General features: G+C 38.0%; 1 protein-coding gene across 1 annotated transcript in view; it reads left to right on the top strand.

Moving 5' to 3' along the window:
* The first annotated feature begins 1,825 nt into the window (after window positions 1-1,825).
* The window catches only part of LOC144752250 (nicotinamide N-methyltransferase-like), a 74,257-nt gene continuing 53,972 nt past the window's right edge, over window positions 1,826-22,110 (top strand). Inside the window, exon 1 of the mRNA XM_078640256.1 lies at window positions 1,826-2,008. Within this exon, the coding sequence (XP_078496382.1) occupies window positions 1,861-2,008 (148 nt within the window). The 5' untranslated portion in view covers window positions 1,826-1,860. The remainder of the gene's footprint in view (window positions 2,009-22,110) is intronic.

Raw genomic sequence — 22,110 nt, 5'->3', positions numbered from 1 at the left:
ATTAGTGAAGTTACACATTGTGAAACGGGCCCACTGATATCAGTATAGACTGCAGTCGTGAGAGAAAGGGAGAAAGAGCAGTAGCACAGGGAAAACACGTAATGGATGTGACTCCGGTACCAGACTTAGAGGCTGTTACTAAAGCAAGCGTTCCAAACGCAAAAGCACTGCATCTGCGATGAATACAATGGGCTAATGTTTTCAGTGCAACAAAAATAGACTGCAAATTTGATTCTACAATAAAAGCACATGCATTCCAGTAATACAAACAAGAATATCCTCTCACAAATGAAATAATGCCTCTAGATCAGTTGAATACATAATTTACACTAATGGATCTGCCCAGCTTGCCGTAGGAAGTAGACAGCAATACAGAGCAGCATGTGCAATTGTGATGGGACATATGCAGGATGACAAGCCTAGCAATACAAAGACACAGTCTCTAGGAGACTGCATGGCACAGCTGGCAGAACTAAAAGCTCTGATACTGGCACTAAAAGATATGGATCGGAAATTCCTGACACTTATTGTGTGTGATTTGTTTTACTCTGTCTAGTCATACAATGAATATCTTCACTATTGGGAACTGAATGGGTTTAGACATTCCACAGGTTGCACAATTATGCACAGATTGCTGCGGGAACAGGTGGCAGAGCTGAAAAAACACTTGACACAGGCTCATGTAAGTCATACATCGAGTCATCAGCGTGTTTCTTGCATGGAAATTCACTTGCTGATGAAGCTGCCAAGGCAGCAGTGTGAACTGCTGTCGTTGCTGCAATCACTTTTTCTAGCAGAAGGATAGACAGACAGATATCTGTGACTGCTATGCTCTACAATAGCTCAACCTTGAAGAAAGGTTTTCCACTCAAGTACTCCTACAAGTTATTTGCGCAAAATATCACTTATGCTCAAATTCCAGGAGTGGGGGATAGAGTAAAACTGAACATGTATCGCAGATCAGGTTTCATTCCAGCTGCACACAAGGGTCTGGGTTCGACACACACTGGTATCGCTGTGACTGTTTCACTACTGAAGCAGTTATTGGTGGCCAGGTCATTACTAAACAGACCAAGGGTTATGTGCTTAAGTGGGACATCAGTCAGCAGAAGAAAGGATCTATAGTAGCACATCTACCGCAAACACCACTACTGATATCAGACAGAACTTTCACATGTTTCTATTTGGACCACTGCTGCCCTTCCAAATCTGACAGGGCTTGCAGGTACATCCTGGCAGAATTGATTTTATTCTCTATATTCCTGTGGGTTTCGCCGCTGGACTCAGCTGACGCCCAAATTGGTATAAAGGATTTGCGAGTCTCCATAAGGACATATGCAATTGGCACAATTTCTCAGTCAGTGACATTCATCCTACATCTGTGGAAGTTGACTCTGGTGGTGGAGGGGACTTCTGACAGTGAAAGGAGGAGCTGGAAGTTGTCTGCATAAGAGATTATGCTGATTTTGCAATATCTGATGCTATTCTTCGATTTAAGTTGCCACTTAATGAGAAACTAACATTCTTGGGCTTGTGAAACGTTTATCAGTCTAGACTGTGGTGCTAACTGTACATGTTTTAAGTTTCATAAAAATGAGAGCCATTGGATTGTATTCATTTGTGGACATGTATCCATGTTGTGTAAGGAGTTGCTCATGCTTTAAAGTGTCATACTTGCAGACAGTAGAAACTAACAAGCAGTCACAAACTAAACATTTAAAGGCAGCTGAGGATCATTGTTCCTAAGGGTAAAGTAAAATTATGTTTGCATAAGAAGCAAATTTAAAAGTTAGATTTCAAGCTATATAGCATGGGTGCACGTAGCAAAGGCTCAAAGTTGGAGAAGGTGTCACCAGAGAAATGGCTTCTACTATGACCCTGAAGGAACTCCATGAGAAGTATTTTGATCCAAGAACGGTCCTGGAGACATTTTACATGCGAGATTCTGGATTTCTTGATGATACCATTACTGAGACGTTTTCTAAATTCTTCAAAATCACCTCATCAGGTATGTACTATTCACAGACTTTCCCATTTTCAGACGGAACCTACATATCTAGTTCTGCTGGCAGCAGATAAACTCTCAATGTGGTACTGGAATAGTGTCTAATGTAAATAGTGAGTCTAAATCATTTGCAGTAGAGGATTTGGTGAAAGGTGTCTGGTGATCACGCGCCCTTTCTCTACCACAATGCACCAATTATGGTAAGAACGCTAAGAACAAAATCTCGGAATTATTAATAAAACAGATCAGTCTTTGAAGAACTGGTCTTGAAGCGACTACACTGTAACAGTGAATACAGTAAATACTTATGCACAAATATGATGATAACATTTATATCACATCTGATAGCCTGGGTTTAAAGCAGAATCAATGAAGACTCAAGCTACATGAATGTGTGCTCTTCCTCCTCTCCTCCGTGCTTCATGACCTTTGCCCTCAAAACTGAAACGTTATGTCAGGCCGGTGTAAGGAGATTACCAATTGAGTTAAGGTGTATTTTGCTCAGCAATACAAGAACATTATTTTAAATGTCTTCATTTGATGGTTGAATGATTCATAATTTTATATTCATAAAATCACTCTGGGCTATTCACAGCTTTGGTGAAATATGGTATATATGTATCGATAGATCTAGAAAGATATAGACATGTATAAATGTTTGTATATATATAACTATATATATATATATATATATTCACTGAATAAACCATAGGTTTCAGCCACGTCATAGTTAGGAATTAGCATTTAAAAACATTAGAAATTCACTGAAAAAAACCATTGGTTTCACACATGATATAGTTAGCTGGACATTTCACTCATACAAAACCATTGAAATTCCCCCGTTATAGTTAGTTCAGCTAACTACAACTCGTGCGCCCGCAATGCACTGCTGATGACGTCACATATTACATCACTCATGACATGGTCAGTTACATCACTCATGACATCACTGATGACATCTCAAATGACATCACTGATGACACGACTGATGACATCATCCAGTGAATGTGTCTTTCTGAAAAATAAATATTTTTTATATATGTAGATCTAAAGGTTGATGGAAGAATAAATGGGCAAATAAGTGTCTAAATGGATGTTTTTTCTGTAAAAATGATTGCATCACTGACTCATTAAGTGTATCTTAGTGAATACATGTATTAGCGAGTAATGTTTAAATATGTAAATATCTGCATCAGTGTCTCACTTTGTCTATAAGTGGCTGCATGGGTTGGTGAGTAGGTACATGAGTGTCTATATGGGTTATTAGTTGTTTTTTTGAGTATCAGTATCTGTATGGTTCGGTGGGGGGTATTACTTAGCGCATTGATGCACGAATGAATAACCCACTGTTTGTATGTGTTTTGAAGACAGCATGTGTGCAAGACTGTATGTGGGGGAGCAAAGAAAGATAAGTGAGGGAGTTAGGCTGAGTTATAGGGAGTGAGCATGACAGAAGAGGAGTGAGAGACTAAGAGGACAGAGAGAATGGGGGTAAGAGAGAGAGTGAGGGAAGGGGAGTGAGGAAGTAAGACGACAGAGGGAGTGAGAGAAGGAGTTAGTGAAGTGGACTAAGGAGAGTAACGGAAGGGAAAAGAGTGAAGGAGCGAAGGAAGGGAAGAGAGAGGAAGGGAAATAAAAGAGGAGAGCTGAAAGAAAGTGAGTGTGGGAGTGTGGCTGAGTTATAGTGAATGAGCGTGACAGAAGAGGAGTGAGAAACTAAGAGGATGCAGAGAATGACGCTTAGAGAGAGAGAATGAGGGAAGGGGAGTGTAGAAGTAAGAGGACAGAGGGAGTAAGAGAAGGAGTTAGTGAAGTGGAGTAAGGAGAGTAAGAGAAGGGAAAAGAGTGAAGGAGCGAAGAAAGGGAATAGAAAGAAAGAGAAATAAAGGAGAAGGTCTGAAAGAAGGTGAGTGTGGGAGGGGAGTGAGGAAAAGGGGAGTAAACATGGGGATTGAGAATATGTGAGGGAAGCGCAGTAAGGGAACAGGGGTGTGGGTGGGTGAGAGAAGAGTGGTGAGGTTAAGGAAAAGAGTGTTAAAAAACTAAATTTTGTATGTCAAACTTACCTTATAAGTAATGTAAACTTACTTACATATTTTCAGTAAATTTAATATCTGTGGAAGAGAAAAAAAAGTAAGTTATAATATTTATAATATATATTTTACAATACAAGAGAGAAAGCAGGAGATTCAAAGTCAAAAAAGGGTAGTAAGAGATAAAGTAGGAGTGAAGGACTCAGAAAGGAAAACAAAGGAATGGTGAAAGTTATAGAGAGTGAAAAAGAAATAGAGGGAGAGCAAATTACTAAGAGGAAAATGTCATGGATACATTCAGCGATAGAGAACAAGAAAAAGAGAGAGAAATGAAGTGAAAGTGAGTAAGATACTAAAGGAATGTGCATTAGAAAAACTAAAGAAAGAAAGGAGAGTAAAGAAAGGGTAGTGAGTGACAGGGAAGCAGGATTGATTGATGGTGGATTCATGACATTGAGGAGTGAAACGTGAGTGAAGGTGAATGGAGGGTCGTAAGACAGTGAGGGCACAATGGGAATGAGGGTAACAGAGAGGGAGTGATCGAAGACAAGTGAGAATATGGGAGAATAGAGGGAGTGAGAAAAAGAGTGAATAAAGGGGAGTTAGGTGAGTGAGGGAAGGGGGATGACTGAGGGAGCAAAGGAAGGAAAGAAGGGGAAGAGAAGTGAAGCAAAGGGATTGGGAAAAGGTGAGTGCTTGAGGAGAGAAAGAGGAAGGGGAGTTAAGGATGATGAATGAGGATAACTGAGGGAACCGGAGTAAGGGAACAAGGGTGAGGGAGGGTGAGTGAAGAGCAGTAAGGTTGAGGAAAGAGGGAAGATAGAGTGAGGATAAAGGCAATTGAGCATGAGACAAGGGGAGTGAAGGAGTGAGGACATGGAGGTATTAAAGAAAGAGAGGCAGAAAGAGACTGAGTGAGAGAGCAAAGAAAGGTAAGTGAGAGAGTGTGGGTGAGTTATAGGGAGTGAGCGAGACAAAAGAGAAGTGATAGACTCAAGGGATGGAGAAAGTAACGCTAAAAGAGAGGAACTGAGGGAAGGGGACTGAGGAAGTGAGAGGACAGAGGGAGTGACTTAAGGAGTGAGAGAATTTGAGTAAGGTGAGTAAAGGAAGAATAATGAGTGAGGGAGCAAAAGAAAGAAAGAGAGGGGAAGGGAAGTGAAGAAGGGAGACTGAAAGAAGTTGAGTGTGGGAGGGGAGTTAGGGAAAGGGCAGTAAACATGAGGAATGAAAATAACTGAGGGAAGTGGAGTACGGGAACAGGGGACTGAAAGAAGGGCAGTGAGGTTGAGGAAAGAGGAGTGATAGAGGGTGGATGAAGGCGAGTGATTATAAGACAAGGGAACTGAGGGAGTGAGGACATAGAGGTAGTGAAGGAAAGAGTGAGAGAAAAGAACTGACTAAGGGAGCAAGAAAGGTAAGTGAGGGAGTGTGGGTGAGTTATAGGGAGTGAGCGTCATGGAGGAGGAGTGAGAGAGTGAGGGGATCGAGAGAGTGAGGCTAAGAGAGAGGGAGTGAGGGAAGGGGAGTGAGGATGTGAGAGGTCAGAGGGAGGGAAAGAAGGAGTGATTGAAGTGGAGTAAGGTTATTGAGACAAGGGGAATTATTCAGGGAGCAAAGAAAGGAAAGAAAGGGAGGGGGAGTGAAGTAGAGTGACTGAGAGCAGGAAAGTGGTGGATGGGAGAGTGGAAAAGGGGAGTAAAGAAATGGGGAATGAGGATACGTGAGGGAAGTGGAATAAGGAAAGGGAGGTGAGGGAGAGTCAGAGAAGGCCAGTGAGTGTGGGTTAAGAGGAGTGATAGAGGGTGGAAAAAGGTGAGTGAGCTTAAGACAAGGGGATAATAATATATATTTGATAATACAAAATACAAAATAATTTGTACAACATGTTATATGTTTTTGCTGTTCTCAGAATATATTGAATTTCACATAAAATAGTGATTTCATTACTACTCATCATATGACAGCGGGCAAAAAAAAGACACAATCAAACTGATTGTGTTTAAAAAACCCATACAACTTTTCAATAAATAATGTGAAATTTGGAAAAAACGTATCTTAAGTCACTTTTGATCCACATACTTTTCCACGAGGCCAAATGGTATATGGAAAGTCCTTTTCTTTGGAAATTACTCACGAGTATTCTTAATCTCCTATTTACTCGAGTTTCTGAAAGAAAAGCTCCAACATCTTTTACATTATGAAACAATAGTTCTATTTCCAACTCTTCGCTTACTTTTCATTAATAATTCCTACAATACTCACATCAAACACTATGTGATACACTTACACTACCTCTATGACAACTACATGTATTTTATTATCTTCATTAAGCATGGGCGTAAAATCCGTTCCGCTTGCGGATTTTGCGGATTTTCGGCAAATTCGCAATCCGCGAACTCTAGCGAACTTACCGAAAATTCGTAAAATCCGTGCGAAGCGGATTTTTTGCTTGGTTGCACTTGCCAACTAGAATACTATACAACTTCGCGAGAGTAAATACTTGCGAACACGTAGATGCGGCGGGCAGCGACAATCTCGCAATTGCGAGATTGCAAAATTTGCAATTTCGCACAAGAAATCCACCAGCAGGCAGCATAAACCTTGAAAATTATGATTTTTATCAGAATAACTCCTCAGGTTGACATTTGCCTGCACTTTTTCTCTGCAAGGAGTCCATTTTGGGGGGGGGGGGGAGGAAGGAAGTGCCCCACAGTCTCCAACTTCCTGTTCCTGTCCAGCAGGCTCCTCCCAGTGCTTTCTTCATGTGCTGGTCACTTTGATTTGGATCTTGACCTGGAAGGATTACTTTTTGTGGATGCTGCTGGATATTTGGATTTTTGCAAAACTGAAAGCACTCAGCAGGTGCAAAAGTTCAATCTTATCATTAGTAACCATTCCCTGTAGTGCTTCCTGAGGGGTCCCTTCAGAGTTCATTTGCCTACTTGCAACTATTCTATGACCCTGCTCTGACCCTCACAGCAGGCTCAGAGAATAGCTACAAGTATACAACAAAGGTCCTGTTAAAAAAATTACACTGCAACAGAAAGCAATTACAGACAAACCTGAAAGCACTCAGCAGGTGCAAAAGTTCAATCTTATCATTAGTAACCATTCCCTGTAGTGCTTCCTGAGGGGCCCCTTCAGAGATCAGTTGCCTACTTGCAACTATAGGCCACAAAGGTCCTGTGAAACTGCGCACTGCAACAGAAAGAAAATTAGAGATAAGGAAGCAGGTGCCAGCCAGACTGGAAGTTTAAATTCAGTGACACATTAATCAACCCCAAATTAATTCATGTCAGTTGAAGCAGGGCAGGTGTGCTTGCTTTTTTTTACCCCCATAATATACAGTAATAAACCAACCAGAGGGTGGCAGTGATATACCAGAGGGTGGCATGGGTGTACCAGAGGGTGGCAGTGGTGAAACAGAGGGTGCTGTGAACCTGTGATGATGAACCAGACGTAGAAACAACATAGTCGCGGCCGTTGCGAGCCGACAAGTAAGTTCGCAATTGTGAACTGGTACAAAACCCTCGTGAACTGGCAGAAACCCTTGCGAACACAAACAAAAAAAAATATCCGCAAATTCGCGAGAGTTCGCGGATTTTGCGGATTGCCAATCCGTAAATACGCAATTTCGCGGATTGCCAATTCGCAAAATCAGCCCATGCTTAATCTTCATCACTCTCACTCGGAAAGGAATTTTGAACAGCAAACTATATTTTATTAACTGCTCCAATCTTCATAGGCCAATTACCTTCCCTAAAATTTCGGTAGTAAGAACACTAGGTAAGAATTTTGTAAGTCAGAAGGCAAACGTTGTTTGAAAGTCAATTGAGTATCATTACAATTACTCCAGCCTTTTTGACATTTTAAATAAGCTGTGTAATGTCCTGATGTTGTTGAAGGGCCATCATGGTATATAATTGTTGCAGTTGCAAAGGTTCCTCCTGAAATTGATAATTGAGAAGCCACACAATTTTTTATTAAAGTTGTCAATTTAGTTCCATCAGGTCTACATCGTTGGAACATTAAAATTACATACTGTCCATATCTTTGTATAAATAATGTTGATAGCATTGCAGATTTACATTGAGTACAGACCATGTTTTGATTTGCTTCTCTAACTAGATTATTAAAAGACACTGATTTGCAGTCTGGTAAAGTCAAATATATAAATCTTTCAGTGTCTACCATAGTACTACTTGAAAAGGAGCAATTGTCGCAGTCATGTTGCCATTTATAAGAAAGGCCAAAAATATTTTCTACACCTTCATCTTGCAATACAACAAGCATATACATTAGAAATTCCTGACAATCTTGCTGAATAGTCTGTGAAAATTGATTTAGACCAGAACATATGTCTAAAGCATTTCGAATTTCAGAAACACTTTTTATTTTTGTTCTATTACTGCTACATTTCTCAAACACAGAATTCAACAAACAAAATCTTTGATCTCGATTTTCAGCAATCTGTTCTTATACAGTTTTGAGAAAAAAAAAACATTAACCACTACATTAGCATAGCAGTTGACACCAGAACTGCTTTCAAACTGAAATCCAACAACATCTTTAACTGAATCCTTTTTCTTTCTGCTTACAATTACTGGTTCATCTACTTTTTTTCTTTTTGCTATAACTTCACTTCAATTTTTCTCATTTCTTCTTTTTCGGCCTACCACACGCTTTTCAAAAAGAGGATATTGAGGTAAATTTGGAGCATACTCTCTTCTTAACCTATTATATTCTTTTACACATTTTAGATCTGCATTAATCTTTGTCTCATCAAAATCAATCAAGTACAATCCAGATAAAGTTCTGACTCGAGATAAATCAACATATGCCATACCCTCTTTGAACACAAAACTTCCAATATTCACCAAAGCACTATCTACACTTAAACCTTGAGATTTATGAATTGTCACTGCATATGCCAAAGAAACAGGAAACTGTTTTCTACGGACATATAAATCTTTCACAAGCAGAAATTGGGCTGAACAACGACTGATTTGTTGTACTTCTTCAATACCATCAAATTTAATTTCTATAAATTCAATTCCATCTCTATTTCGGTAATTCACAAAACCAACAACATGACCCAGTGCTCCATTTACTAAAGCTCTTTCCACATGTAAATTAAGTCATAAAATTATACGACAATTTAAAGATGCATACAGTCTTTTCCAAACCAGCAATTTTAGATATTGTCTTCTCTAAAGAATACAATTTTGATTTCAACTTTTCTGACAAAATAGTAGTTGCTCCTTCATGTTCTATTTTATCAATAGCTTCCAGTTTCACAATCTCTTGATTTTCCAACTTTAACATTTTGTTGTTGAAGATAGAACATTCTTGAAGAGTTGGCATCAAGCATATGACAGATTTGTTTTCAGGAATTTTCATAAAAATATTCTCTGGGAGAATATTTTCATTTGGAAACAAATTTGAAATTAATCGTCCATGTAAAGCTTCTTTGCCATGCTCGGTTAGTTTTCCAATTCTTACAACTTGTAGAATATTTTTATAATCTTCATCCTTTGCCTGTCGCATATTTTGAAGCAGTTCTGCATATTTGAAATTTAACCATATGTTGACATTTCCAATGCTTCCTAAACACTTCCTGGTATCTTCATGCGTAAGCATTTTAAACACTGGGTGTCCTTTCACTGGAGTTAGCTGCAGTAGATCTCCACAAACAATGATGTGTTTGCCTCCAAATAACACATCATACTCTGTATTAAGAATTTCTTACATTCTTAAATGCACAAAAGCAAGCATTACATTTGATACCATGCTTACTTCATCAATGATTAGAAGTTTCATTTTCTTTAGGACTCTTGAAACTTCACAACAAGCTACTCCAGATAGCTTGTGGTATTGTAATTTATTATCATGCTCTACTGGCAGAATCAATAAGCGATGTAAAGTAATCCCTTTAATGTTGTGTGCTGCCAACCCAGTTGGAGCGGTAACAACACAAGACAGCAATGAATCCGTTCTTTTCTGCAGATACGTTGCAATTGCTTTAATCAGGAAACTTTTTCCAGTTCCTGCTTCTCCACTCACATACAGTCGGACAGGTATAAATGATGTACATGAGCACTCTTTTTTCTCATGAGATGAACCATGCTCAATGTGTTCTGTGACTTCGTCATATATTTGTCTCTGCTCAACGTTTAGTTCTTTTTCCAAATCTTCTAAGTTAACTACATCCTCCTGAGCTTGTTCCATGGCTCTTTCAACTTCATTCATGGCAGTGGCAGCTTCATTTTGTATAATTGGTCCTCCTAGTGGATTCTGACTCAATGAAGCAGAACTCTGACTGTCTTGGGAACTGTCTCTAGCAATCTCTGCTGCAATTGTAGCTTCTTGCTGTATTTCCTCGTTCAACATTTGCAAATAATTTGAAACAGAACATTCTATGGTATCCTTGGTTGCATTGAACGAATCTTCATAAGTAAGAAAATCTCCAAGTAATTCCTCTTCTGTACGCCAAGGCTTAAAGAGTTGCAAAAGAGCTAAGTGATAAAATTCCCTTTTTGTCTGGAGATTCAAAACTCAATTTTCGATGATTAATTAAATGGCCTTTTCTTTGTTTCACCAGACAGCCTTCACATCCAATTACAGCATATACACCTTTATGGATGTCTTCTGTGACGTTCCTCTTAAAAGTATAGCTTTGCAGAACTTCATAGAGACAAACGTTCTCAAGATGACTACTTTTATTTGGATAGTATGTATCCAACATGTTTGTCTTCAAAATATCTGTACTGTCTGGCTCTTTCTCCGCCAAATACTCTATTTCTTGTACAGATTTCAAAACTCGGTTTCGTGTTGCAGCAAGACCTACACTCACCCAAATGATGGTTCTAGATTTGGCATATAGACTTGCTGATGATAACCGATCAGAACATTCATATGCTCCAATTTCTCGATGCAACAACATCTTCAGACTGTAACTGTATAATTTCTTGCTTAGACTCTTTTCATGTGAAATTTCCTCCCACATTTCCTTCAGATCCGTCTTTTCTAATTTTGTGATGTAAGACGTCACATATCGAGCCACAGCAATAGAGTTGTCAGCAACATATTGAATATCCTTATTAACATTCCACATGGACAAAATGACTGGGTTGTAGTCATTAATGTATTTGGACTCCTCATTTCTTCTTAGGTTGTATGTATTTTTTGGTGATTTTCTTGTCACAGTATGTCGCAGAGAAGACATAAAATTGTTGACTCTTCCTTTCGATGTTACTGGACGTGGAAATGCAAAACGACATTTCGGGTAGAACTTGTCCTTGGATTTGTATTTTCGACGACAGTATTTCCCACAACGATGGGTTTGAAAGCGTAAAACTTGATGTCTTAAATTGTTTTCTTCTGTACTTTTCAGAACAGCACATGTAGAATACTGCTCAATGAAACTCATCACTTTCTCATCTGAATCTGTTCCAAATTTTGGTGCATCTTTAATCCATAGCAGCATATGTATGTGAGGAAAACTTCTTGCTTGATACTCCTTTCTCCAAAAGAAATCCAACACCTCTCCAAGCAGAGGATTTTTTTTGTTTGTAATAAAATACATCATAGCTTCAAACATATGATTGAAATACCTACATACATTAACTGGATCCAATGAGCACAGTTCTCCAGGTGTCTTGTATTCAATATTTTCAATGTTTTTATTTGCCTATCGTAGAAATCCAAGTACGTCTTCCCAAGCATACTCAGCACAGCTAAGAGTGAGGAACCATGTAGGAGTTCCTAAGTTTCTTAGCATACATTTCAATTTCCCATGACGACGGTACCAATACTCATTAGTACCACGCTGACATGCCATGAGATTAAATAGCTGAGATTCCAAAATACTGTCTTGCAGTTTCACTTTATCCATAAAGTCCCTTGCCGAAATATTTTGTAGATGTGCTCCACTTTTATGTATGTGGTTCACTGCATAAAAAAAGTCCAGACAAGTCACTCTCAAACAGTAGATGGAACAAATATGGAATGCATTGACGAAACCTTGGATCTTCTGCATATAATCTTGAAGTCCGGTATTCAGATGCAGGAATTTGAACAGGTCGGTCGTCATATCGTCCACCTTCACCTTTTGGAAATAACTGTGGAAAACAACGAGCTTCCAAACTTTCTTCCCATACACTAATGGGACTTCCTTTCACTTCTTTCATTTGAAACAAGTCAATAGCATTCCCCATTACTTCTTTGGAATGCAATGGATGAACTCTATAATTTTCATAAATTTCTTCACTTCTACAGGCATCAACTTTTTCAATTTGCCCAGCTGAGAAATCACTGTCCTCTTCTACAGTTGTTTCCTCTTCTCCCACATACACATTTTATAGTACTGATTATTTTTTACCAGATACAACGTTGCCTTTTTGACTTTCCTAACATACACTAATTCTTGCCAGATTTTCTTACTCTTTGTCGGAACACCATTAATTAGAATAACCAGAGGTTCCTCCTCTACTTTTTCTACACCAATTGCATCAATATTTTTCTTAAAATCTAGAGGCAAATAAACAACTCTTCCCTTTAATCCTCTCTGTAAATCTGAAGGAGGCAATTTCCCTGTCTTAGGTTCCATGCGAACAATAGCCTGAAAAGGATGTACACATTGAATCAGAATAGACTCATAGGTATTTAAATCCATCAATTCAGAAGGAATGTCTACCAACTCCAGATTATTATGAACAGCTCTATCAGGCATTCTGATTCATTTAATTTATTATAACAATATTTACAAATATGTGTATAAGAACCCAAATCAAAACAATTTTCTACCAACAAATAAGTTGCAAAATCCTTCCACTCATTAATATTTACTTTTTTGCTTTTTACATATAAATCAACTCATCTAGTCTGATGCTTATAATGAGTTTGTCGACAACACACACAAGTAAAATTAGGCTTTTCACTTGAATTGACCTTAAACTTTCTACTTTCATGTTCAAATTTTTCTGTACTTGAAATCTCTACATTCTCTTCTACATGACCTTCCATTACTGTACCAATGTATGCACTGTCCTCTTTTTCACCAAAGTAACAAAACTCAATTTCTTCACAAATGTTTTTCACATCTAATTCAGTTCCATGCAAAAGAGCACTGTTTAACTGTTTTAGTTTAAGTGCTGGACTTTTTGCATAATACAACCTTCTCACTAATTTCCTCACTTTATTATGATGCACTGCTAACATCCTAAAATGGTGAAAAACACTCTGACATACTTTTCTTGAAAGACAAGCCAGTAAATGCCCTTGCAAACCCGTTTTTTCTCTCACTCTACAAAGATCTAAGTATTGCAAAATTCTAATTTTTTGTTTTAGACTTTTCTTAGTATATGTCCGTAAGAAACTGCGAAACAAATCAATTGAATCCTGTCGCACACTACAAATACTACTACAATTCCAAGTATACACTGGAGCCTTAGGACATCTCCCTAAAACTTCACCAGCTAACACCTCTTATGTATTTCTAGGCAAAATCTTTTCTTTTTCAACCAGACAACCGTCCTTCACCTCATATGCTCGACCACTGGTGTCAACTGAATGCACCAAATCATTATCCTGAAAGTAACTTTCTTCATTAAAAAATGGCTCACAACTTGAACTATGCTTCCATTCTCCATAAAAAACATCACAAAAATTAGTCTGATTAAGTACTCTTTTCCACTTACATTTTGATTTGAACAGATTGATTACCTTATCTAGTGTACAAATTCTATTCATTACTAATCCATATAACTTATTTTTCACTTTAAATGCTTCATCCACAATCTTAACTACGCTTTTGTCTTGACATGTGTCTCATGTGCCTAAGATCACACTGTTATTAAAGCTTAATTTTAAATGGATCTGGGTGAATAATGTGCTTAGTTGATGTCTTTAAAAATATTGAAGTACATTTTTTTTAACGTCAGTTAGGCTTTAGCATATGTACTGACTTTAGGAAAACATGTATTTCCATATTTTTAAACTCATCAACTAAGCAAATTATTCACCCAGATCCATTTAAAATCAAGCTTTACTCACAGTGTGATCTTAGGCACATGACCAGAATGTTACATATAATCTACCATGTCTATCTCTGCATGCAGTATGTGTGTCTCTGCTCATATTATTTCACTGTCTCTACTGGCAAAAAACAGGCCACCTATATATAAGCAATACATAACATTCATATCTCATTACATGTAACATCCTGGTCATGTGCCTAAGATCACACTGTGAGTGACGCTTGATTTTAAATGGATCTGGGTGAATAATTTCCTTAGTTGATGTGTTTAAAAATATGGAAATACATATTTTCTTAAAGTCAGTTAGACTTTAGCATATGTACTACTAAGAAATCTTAGGCAGCATGTCTGTTAGGCCTCTTACTTTACAAGTAGGCTCAAAGCTGTGCAATGAAGATCCAGGGTGTGCCGTTGAAATGAGAAATGAATGTTATGTCTAAAACCTAACTCACTTTAAGGAAACATGTATTTCCATATTTTTAAACTCATCAACTAAGCAAATTAAAACTAAGCAAAACAAGCTCCCTCTAAATATCATTGGTAGGATTAATCTGATTAAAATGAAGGTACTTCCCAAATGTCTTTACTTATTCCGGTCTATTCCACTATTCCTTAGTAATTCTTTTTTTAAGAAACTTGATGGGATCTTCAGTACCTTTATCTAAATAAAGGGGGGATAAAGGGGGCTTAATTTTCCTGACTTCAAATTATATTTTTGGGCAACTTTTTTTGGCCGTCTTCGCAGTTTATTCATTATGAATAATCAACTTTATTTTCATATATTCATGTTAAATTCCGACTCTAATATGTTTTTATTAAGAGTCAATTACCTCAATTATTTCAAAGGGTGAAAAATCAAGACTGCTAGAGACACTGTTAATATTTGGTTCAATATTTTGACAATATGTATTACCTCTTTTTTTCATCCGAAACTTTTGTTTTGGGGAAACCCGGGACTTCCTGGGATTTTTCATGATGGCTTGGCAAACATTTGGTCCGCTCATGGAATTAAAACTTTAGGGGATCTTTATGGTATCCATGGCTTTCTGGACTTTGAGACACTCAAAAATGTATATAAGTTGACTGAAGCTACGAGATTTAAATACATGCAAATTCATGACTATCTTGTACGTAAGATTAAACTTCGGGAAATCCTGGATTCAGACATATGGAATTGTCTTTATTCATTTAAGTAGAAACATTCAATTAGTGAGGGTTACAAATGTCTCAATTTTTATAAAATTAGTGACTGTTTAAAAATCGCTGAGAAATGGACCTCAAAGCTGGGGTCTAACATCACTTCAAGTAAGATTGCTGCTTCTTTACGTAACATCAATAATCTTGTGCAGTCTTCAAGTTTAAGATTGTAGCAATTTAAGACTACATGTATGCTTTATCACACACCAGAAAGGTCTAGAAATAATCTTTATAGTAATCGGACTAAATGCATATTCATAGCTCTGGAAATCTCCAAGTAATTGCAGTTCTGAACGCCATGGTTTGAACAGTTGTATAAGGGCTAAATTCCCTTTTATCAGCAGTGTCACAACTCAGCTTTCTGTGATTAATCAAATTTCATTTAGTTTGTTTCACCAAACATCCTTCAGAAACAATGACTCCATATTTTCCATCATTGATGTTCTCTGTTGTATTCCGTTTCAAAGTGTAGTTTTGCAGCACTTCATAGAGACACATGTTCTCAAGATGATGACTTCTGTTTGGGTAATATGCGTCCAACATATTTGTTTTCAAAATATCTGAACTTTCTATCTTTTTCTGCTAAATATTCAATTCAATTTCAAGTACAGATTTCAGTACTCGATTTCGCATTGCTGCAAGACCTAGACTCACCCAAATGATTCTTCTAGATTTGAAGTATAGACTTGCAGATGATAACCGATCTGAGCATTCATATGCTCCAGTTTCTCGATGTGATAACATCGTCAAACTGAAACTGTATAATTTCTTACTTAGAGTCTTCTAGTGAGAAATCTCTTCCCACATTTCTTTCAATTCCGTCTTTTCTGATTTTATAATATAGGACGTTACATATCGAGAAACAGCAATGGAATTTTCTGCAACATACTGAATATCCATGTTAGCATTCCACATGGACAAAATAATTGGGTTCTAGTCATTTATGTATTCATTTCATCTTAAGTTGTAGGCATTTGTTGGAGACTTTCTTGTGATGGTATGTCACAAAGATGACATAAAGCTGTTTACTCTTCCATTGGATATTACAGGACGTGGAAATGCAAAAGACATTTGGTGTACAACTTATCCTAGATTTGAACTTTCGTCAACTGTATTTTCCACATCGGTGGCTTTGGAATCGTAATACTTGTGCTCTTAAGTTGTTTTCTTCTGTGCTTTTGGGTATAGCACATGTTGCATATTGTTCAATAAAGCTCAAAACAGTATCATCCTCATCTGTTCAACATTTGGGGGCGTCCTTAATCCATAACAGCATATGAATATGAGGAGCACCTCTTGCTTCATACTCCTTTCTCCGAAAGAAATGCACAACTTCTCCAAGAGGAGTTTTTTGTATTGCAGATAAAAGACATCATAGCTTCAAATCTATGATTGAAATGCCTACATACATTAACAGGATCCAAACAACACAATTCCCCAGGTGTCTTGTGTTCAATATTGTTTACATTGCAATTTGCTTCTCAAAGAAATTCAAGTAAATCATCCCAAGCCTACTCAGCACAGCCTAGGATAAGGAACCATGTAGGAGTTCCTACGATCCGTAGCATACTTTTCAGTTCTCCATGACGACGGTACCAATATTCATTAGTCCCACACTGACATGCCATCAGATTAATGAGCTGAGATTCTAAATGATCACTTTATCCATAAAATCTTTTGCAGATACATTTTGCAGATGTATTCCAGTTTTAAAAATGTGATTGACTGCATATGAAAATCCAGACAAGTCACTCTCAAACAAAAGATGAAATATATAAGGAATACATTGTCGAAATCTTGGATCTTCTGCATATAATCTTGTTGTCCGATATTCAGATGCAGGAATCTGCACAGGATGTTCATCATATCGTCCTCCTTTTCCACTTGGGAATAACTGCTGAAAATAACGAGCTTCCAAGCTCTCTTCCCATACACTTATGGGAATTCCTTTTGCTTTTTTCACTTGGAACAACTTAATAGTGCTTCCCATCACTTATTTTGAATGAAGTGGATGCACACTGTAATGTTCATAGATTCCTTCACATCCTAACTTTTTCAATTTGTCTACTTGATGTTTCAGAATCTTCTGCTACAACTATTTCTTCTTCTCCCACATACACATTTCTAGAGTTCTCATTGTTTTTTATCAGATACATTGTTGCCTTTTGTACTTTCCTAACATCCACTAACTCTGGCCAGATTTTCTTATTCTTAGTTGGCACACCATTAACAAGCATAACTAGTGGTTCACTTTCTACACTGTCTACACCAATAGTTTCAATATTTTCTTTAAATCTAACAGTAAATACACAACTCTTCCTTTTAATCCTCTTTGTAAATCTGAAGGAAGCATTTAACCTGTTTTAGGCTCCATACGAACAATAGCCTAAAATGGGTGCACACATAGAATGAGAATAGTATCATGGGTGTTTAAATCTATCAATTCTGGAGGAATAGCAACTAACTCTGAATTATTATGCACAGCTCTAGCGGGCATTTTATTCTCATCTAATTTGTTATAACAATATTTACAAATACGCTGATCATAACCCAAATCAAAACAATTCTCTACCAACAAATAAGTTGAAAATTCCTTCCACTTATCATTATTTTCTTTTTCACTTTTTAAATACAGATCAAAACTCTTAGTCTGATTTTCATATTGAGTTCGTCGACAACAAATACAAGAAAGATTTGGCCTTTTTTGTACAACTATGTTCAACATTCTCTACAACATGGTCTTCCATTAATGTCTGAGTTTCTTCACTCTCTTGTTCAGAACCAAAGTAACAAAACTCAATATCATCACAAACCCTTTTCACATCTGATACTGACCCACGCAAAAGAGCACTGTTCAACTCATTTAACTTTAGTGCTGAACTTTTTGCATAATACAATCTTCTCACTAACTTCCGCATTTGAGTATGATGTACTGACAACATCCTGAAATGGTGAAAAACACGTTGACATACTTCCCTAGAAAGACAAGCCAGAGAATGACCTTGCACACCAGAATTTTTTCTCACTCTGCAAGGGTCTAGTCCTTGCAACACCTTAATCTTTTGTTTAACACTTTTTTTACTATATGCTTGGAAGAAATTGTGTAATGTATCAATAGATTCTTGTTGTACACTACAAATACTACTGCAATCCCAAGTGTACACTGGGCCTTAGGAAGTCTGCCTAGAACTTCATCAGCTATATCTTCTTCTGCATTTCTGGGAACCATTTTCTCTTTCTGAATTGGACAACCATTTCTAACCTCATAAGCTCGACCACTGGTGTCAACTGCATGCAACAAATCATTGTTCTGAAAATAACTCTCTTCACTAAAAAAGGCATGGAACATTTTCAGTGCTTTCAACATTTTCGCTTTATTTCTGAGTCTAGTAATATTTTTAATAAAGCTCTTTGTGGTCTTACCATAACTTTTTCTCTTTTTAGCCACATTATGTTGATCATCCAATAGTTGTGGTTGAGTTTTTTTTCAAGTAAGTATCCCTTTTCTGACGTTTTCTTTTCCTTTCCTTTCCTTTTTTGGCATGATAGCTTTATTTTAATGATGATCAACAGTATCTGCAAAAAATAATCATTAATAAGTGATTATTAACAACTTTATAAATTATCTTTTTCTATTACTACACAAACACATTTCATATAAATTCTAACTAAGAAATTGTAGGCCTGAAGCCCAAGTGTGAAGGTGGTTAGACCACTACATGCATAGTGCTTAGCAGTTTGAAGTACTCCATAACCGTAAAACCAGGCTCACTGCATGTATACATGCATATTAACTAAATGATTACAATACTATAAAGAGAGACACTGAGTGAATTCATAATTGGTTCACTTTTACTTTAGTGAATAGATTAGTACATGGTACATAAACACTATGGTTTTGCAACAGTAGTCACATTGTGTTTGCTGGAGTGTATTTCTTATAAATGGAGTATATAGATACTGACTGGGGAAAGGTAGTCCTGAAACACAAGTGTGAAGGTGGTTAGACTACCACTTGCATAGTGCATAGGAGTTTCAAGCACTGCATGCCCTGCATACGGTCAGCTCCGGTCCGCTCCAATCTTGAAAGTTTCACAGTGATTCGTCAAGCAGGGGCCGAGAAAAAAGGTGAGTCCCAAAACGCTTTTTCCCCATGCAATTTCCCATATGACATTTAGCCTCAGCTGCAGCCCGAACTGCTGTACGGATTTATACAAATTTGGTCTCTCTTACAAAATCCAAACCAAGTTTGCAATGGGAGGGCAGGAGGCACGAGACTCCCACCCTCTCATAGCAAACAGCAGTATACCAGGGTTAGGCACCCCAGGATACTGCAGGAGCTGGCCCTGGGGCGTGGCAGACCCCTGGGCCCTCAAGGGCTCCAGGAAGGGAGCCACACAGCCCCCCTCCCACAAATCAGAAAGCACCGGGAGTGATGGTCTCCAGAGCTTGGGGGGGTTGTTGAGGCCCCCCCCACCTCTAATGTTGCAGGGGAGGGCCTTGGAGCCCTCAACCATTTATTTTATAGCCCCGGGGTTGGCTCTCACTCTTGCATAGCAAACAGCAATGTTGAAAAAATCTTCCGGTAAGATAACAAAGGATTTTGAATTCCGTTTTAGCCATTTTTGTTGTAGTTTGCGGTCGTTAAAGCGGCGACAATTTTAATGCCGTCTTTGTAAATATGCCCCTAAGTTATGTAACGTTGACAATCCTGTCTCCCATTTAAATAGGCACAAAGTATTTAGTGAATTGCATTGTGAATTGTGAAGCAACACTGTCTAATTGTGATCGATAAAGAATCCAAAGAGTTGTGTACTTCTTTTGCTCATAATGTATAAAGTGGCAGATTTACAAGTCCCTTGCATCACTATTGCATCACTTTTAACATGGGAAAAGTGATGCAAAAGTGGCGCAAGGGGCTTGTAAATCTGCTACACAGTGTTCTTTCTTAGTTTGCTTTCCTCTCTGTCGTGTAGAGGATCCTGGGTAAATATAATGGTTTCTGTACAGCCAGTATCTTTCAACCCTACCCCCAAACTGCTTACTGCCAGTTACCATAGTAACAGTTCATGGAACTCTTAACTGAGCACACAGGTCACAAGTTCACCAGACAATGGGCCAGATGTAGGTCACCAAATACCGGTCGGTTACGGTCGATTTCGGCCGTTACCGACCGGTATTTGGTGATTGAGATGTAGGGGGCCTATATTTTACAGAATCGGTAAATTTATCGAATCTGTAAATTTACCGATTCTGTAAAATACCGAATCGGTATATTTACCAAATGGGTCAATCTATATGTAGGTGGCACTGGAAACAGTGCCACAGGCCCCTAAGAATTCGTTATTTACCATGTAATACTATTGCATTGTAAATAACGAATTTCTGTTTACATGCACATCTGTGCATGTACATCTGTGCCATGTGACACACATACATGCCCTCTGAATCAGGGGTGCAACAGGGTGTCAAAGTGACACCCTGTACCCCTTGTAAATTTGGTCATTTTACCGAATAGGTATTTACCGATTCCGTAATTGACATTGGTTCCTATGGACCTCTCGGCCCACAGGAATCAATGGCAATTACAGAATCGGTAAATACAGATTCTGTAATTACCGAATGTTACAGATTCAGTAACAAATTCGGTAAATATACCTACATTGCATTTACCGATTTGTAAATACCGAATCGGTAAAATTCGGTATTTACGAATTGGTAAATGCCATTTACCTACATCGGGCCCTAAGTTGCTAATCCAAACACTTACTGTGCTGGAGTTTTTTAAGTTTTCCATAGGAACCGTTAATCGCAGCTACAGACTCTGGTAAAGAGTTGGTAAAGAGTTAGCCTCAGTATTATACTTCTAGTTATAAACATCATTTCCATATTTAATTGTTCGATGTTTTGTAAGCATATGATTATCACACTAAATAATAGTGAAATGTTGTCAGAAAAAGAAGACGTATATACTTTTTTTTTTACTTTTATTAAAACAACAATAAATAACTTGAAACATAACTTTAAGATAACAATATAATAAATAACTAGAAACATAACTTTAACATAACAATATAATAAACAAAATGTGAAATGGACACCAATAGAAGGAGGGTAGATAACCTGCAAAACAAAAATGAAAATAAGTGTTTAAAATTAGATCGATGTGACTGAATGGGGTCAAAGATCACAACTTAAGGTAACACTTGGCAAGATTCGATAATTTGCACATCTGCAGCGTGCCTGATGCATCCCACCCCTCTCATAGGCCCGCTTTGAAGAGGTGTCTGTACAGAAGGGCCTACTGCATCAGATTTACAGTATGGACCAACAGGTCTTTAAACAGGAACCAAACCTCCAATCCATCAGGAACCAAACCTCCAATCCAGTGATAGCCAGCATGCCGGTGTCCAAATCCCACTGTGACGACTTTGCAAGCTTTTTAAACAAAAAAATTGCCAAAATTGACCGATCATTCAGCGCTATGCCCTCCTCCCGCACAGAGTCCTGCCCCCCTGCAACTAACCACATCAAGCCAGAAACCGCAGCTATTCGCTGGTCATCCTTCCGGCCTATCCAGGATGAAGTGATAAGTAATCTCATAGCCACCGCTAAACCCTCGTCACACTCCCTTGATCAGCTACCCTTGAGAATGACCAAAGACTGGAATCCTACTCTAGCCCCAATCTGGGGCAAGATCATCAACAGCTCTTTGAGCAAGGACATGAACAACTTCAGACCGGTTTCGAACCTTCCGCTCTTATCCAAAATTCTTGAAAGATGTGTGCTGTCACAGCTAACCCAACATCTAGAGATCACTAATCTACTTGACCCA

Source organism: Lissotriton helveticus, chromosome 4_2, assembly GCF_964261635.1.
Source record: "Lissotriton helveticus chromosome 4_2, aLisHel1.1, whole genome shotgun sequence".
Classification (NCBI taxonomy): domain Eukaryota; kingdom Metazoa; phylum Chordata; class Amphibia; order Caudata; family Salamandridae; genus Lissotriton; species Lissotriton helveticus.
The sequence above is the reverse complement of the archived record's forward strand: the minus strand, read 5'-3'. Positions and strand labels throughout refer to the sequence as shown.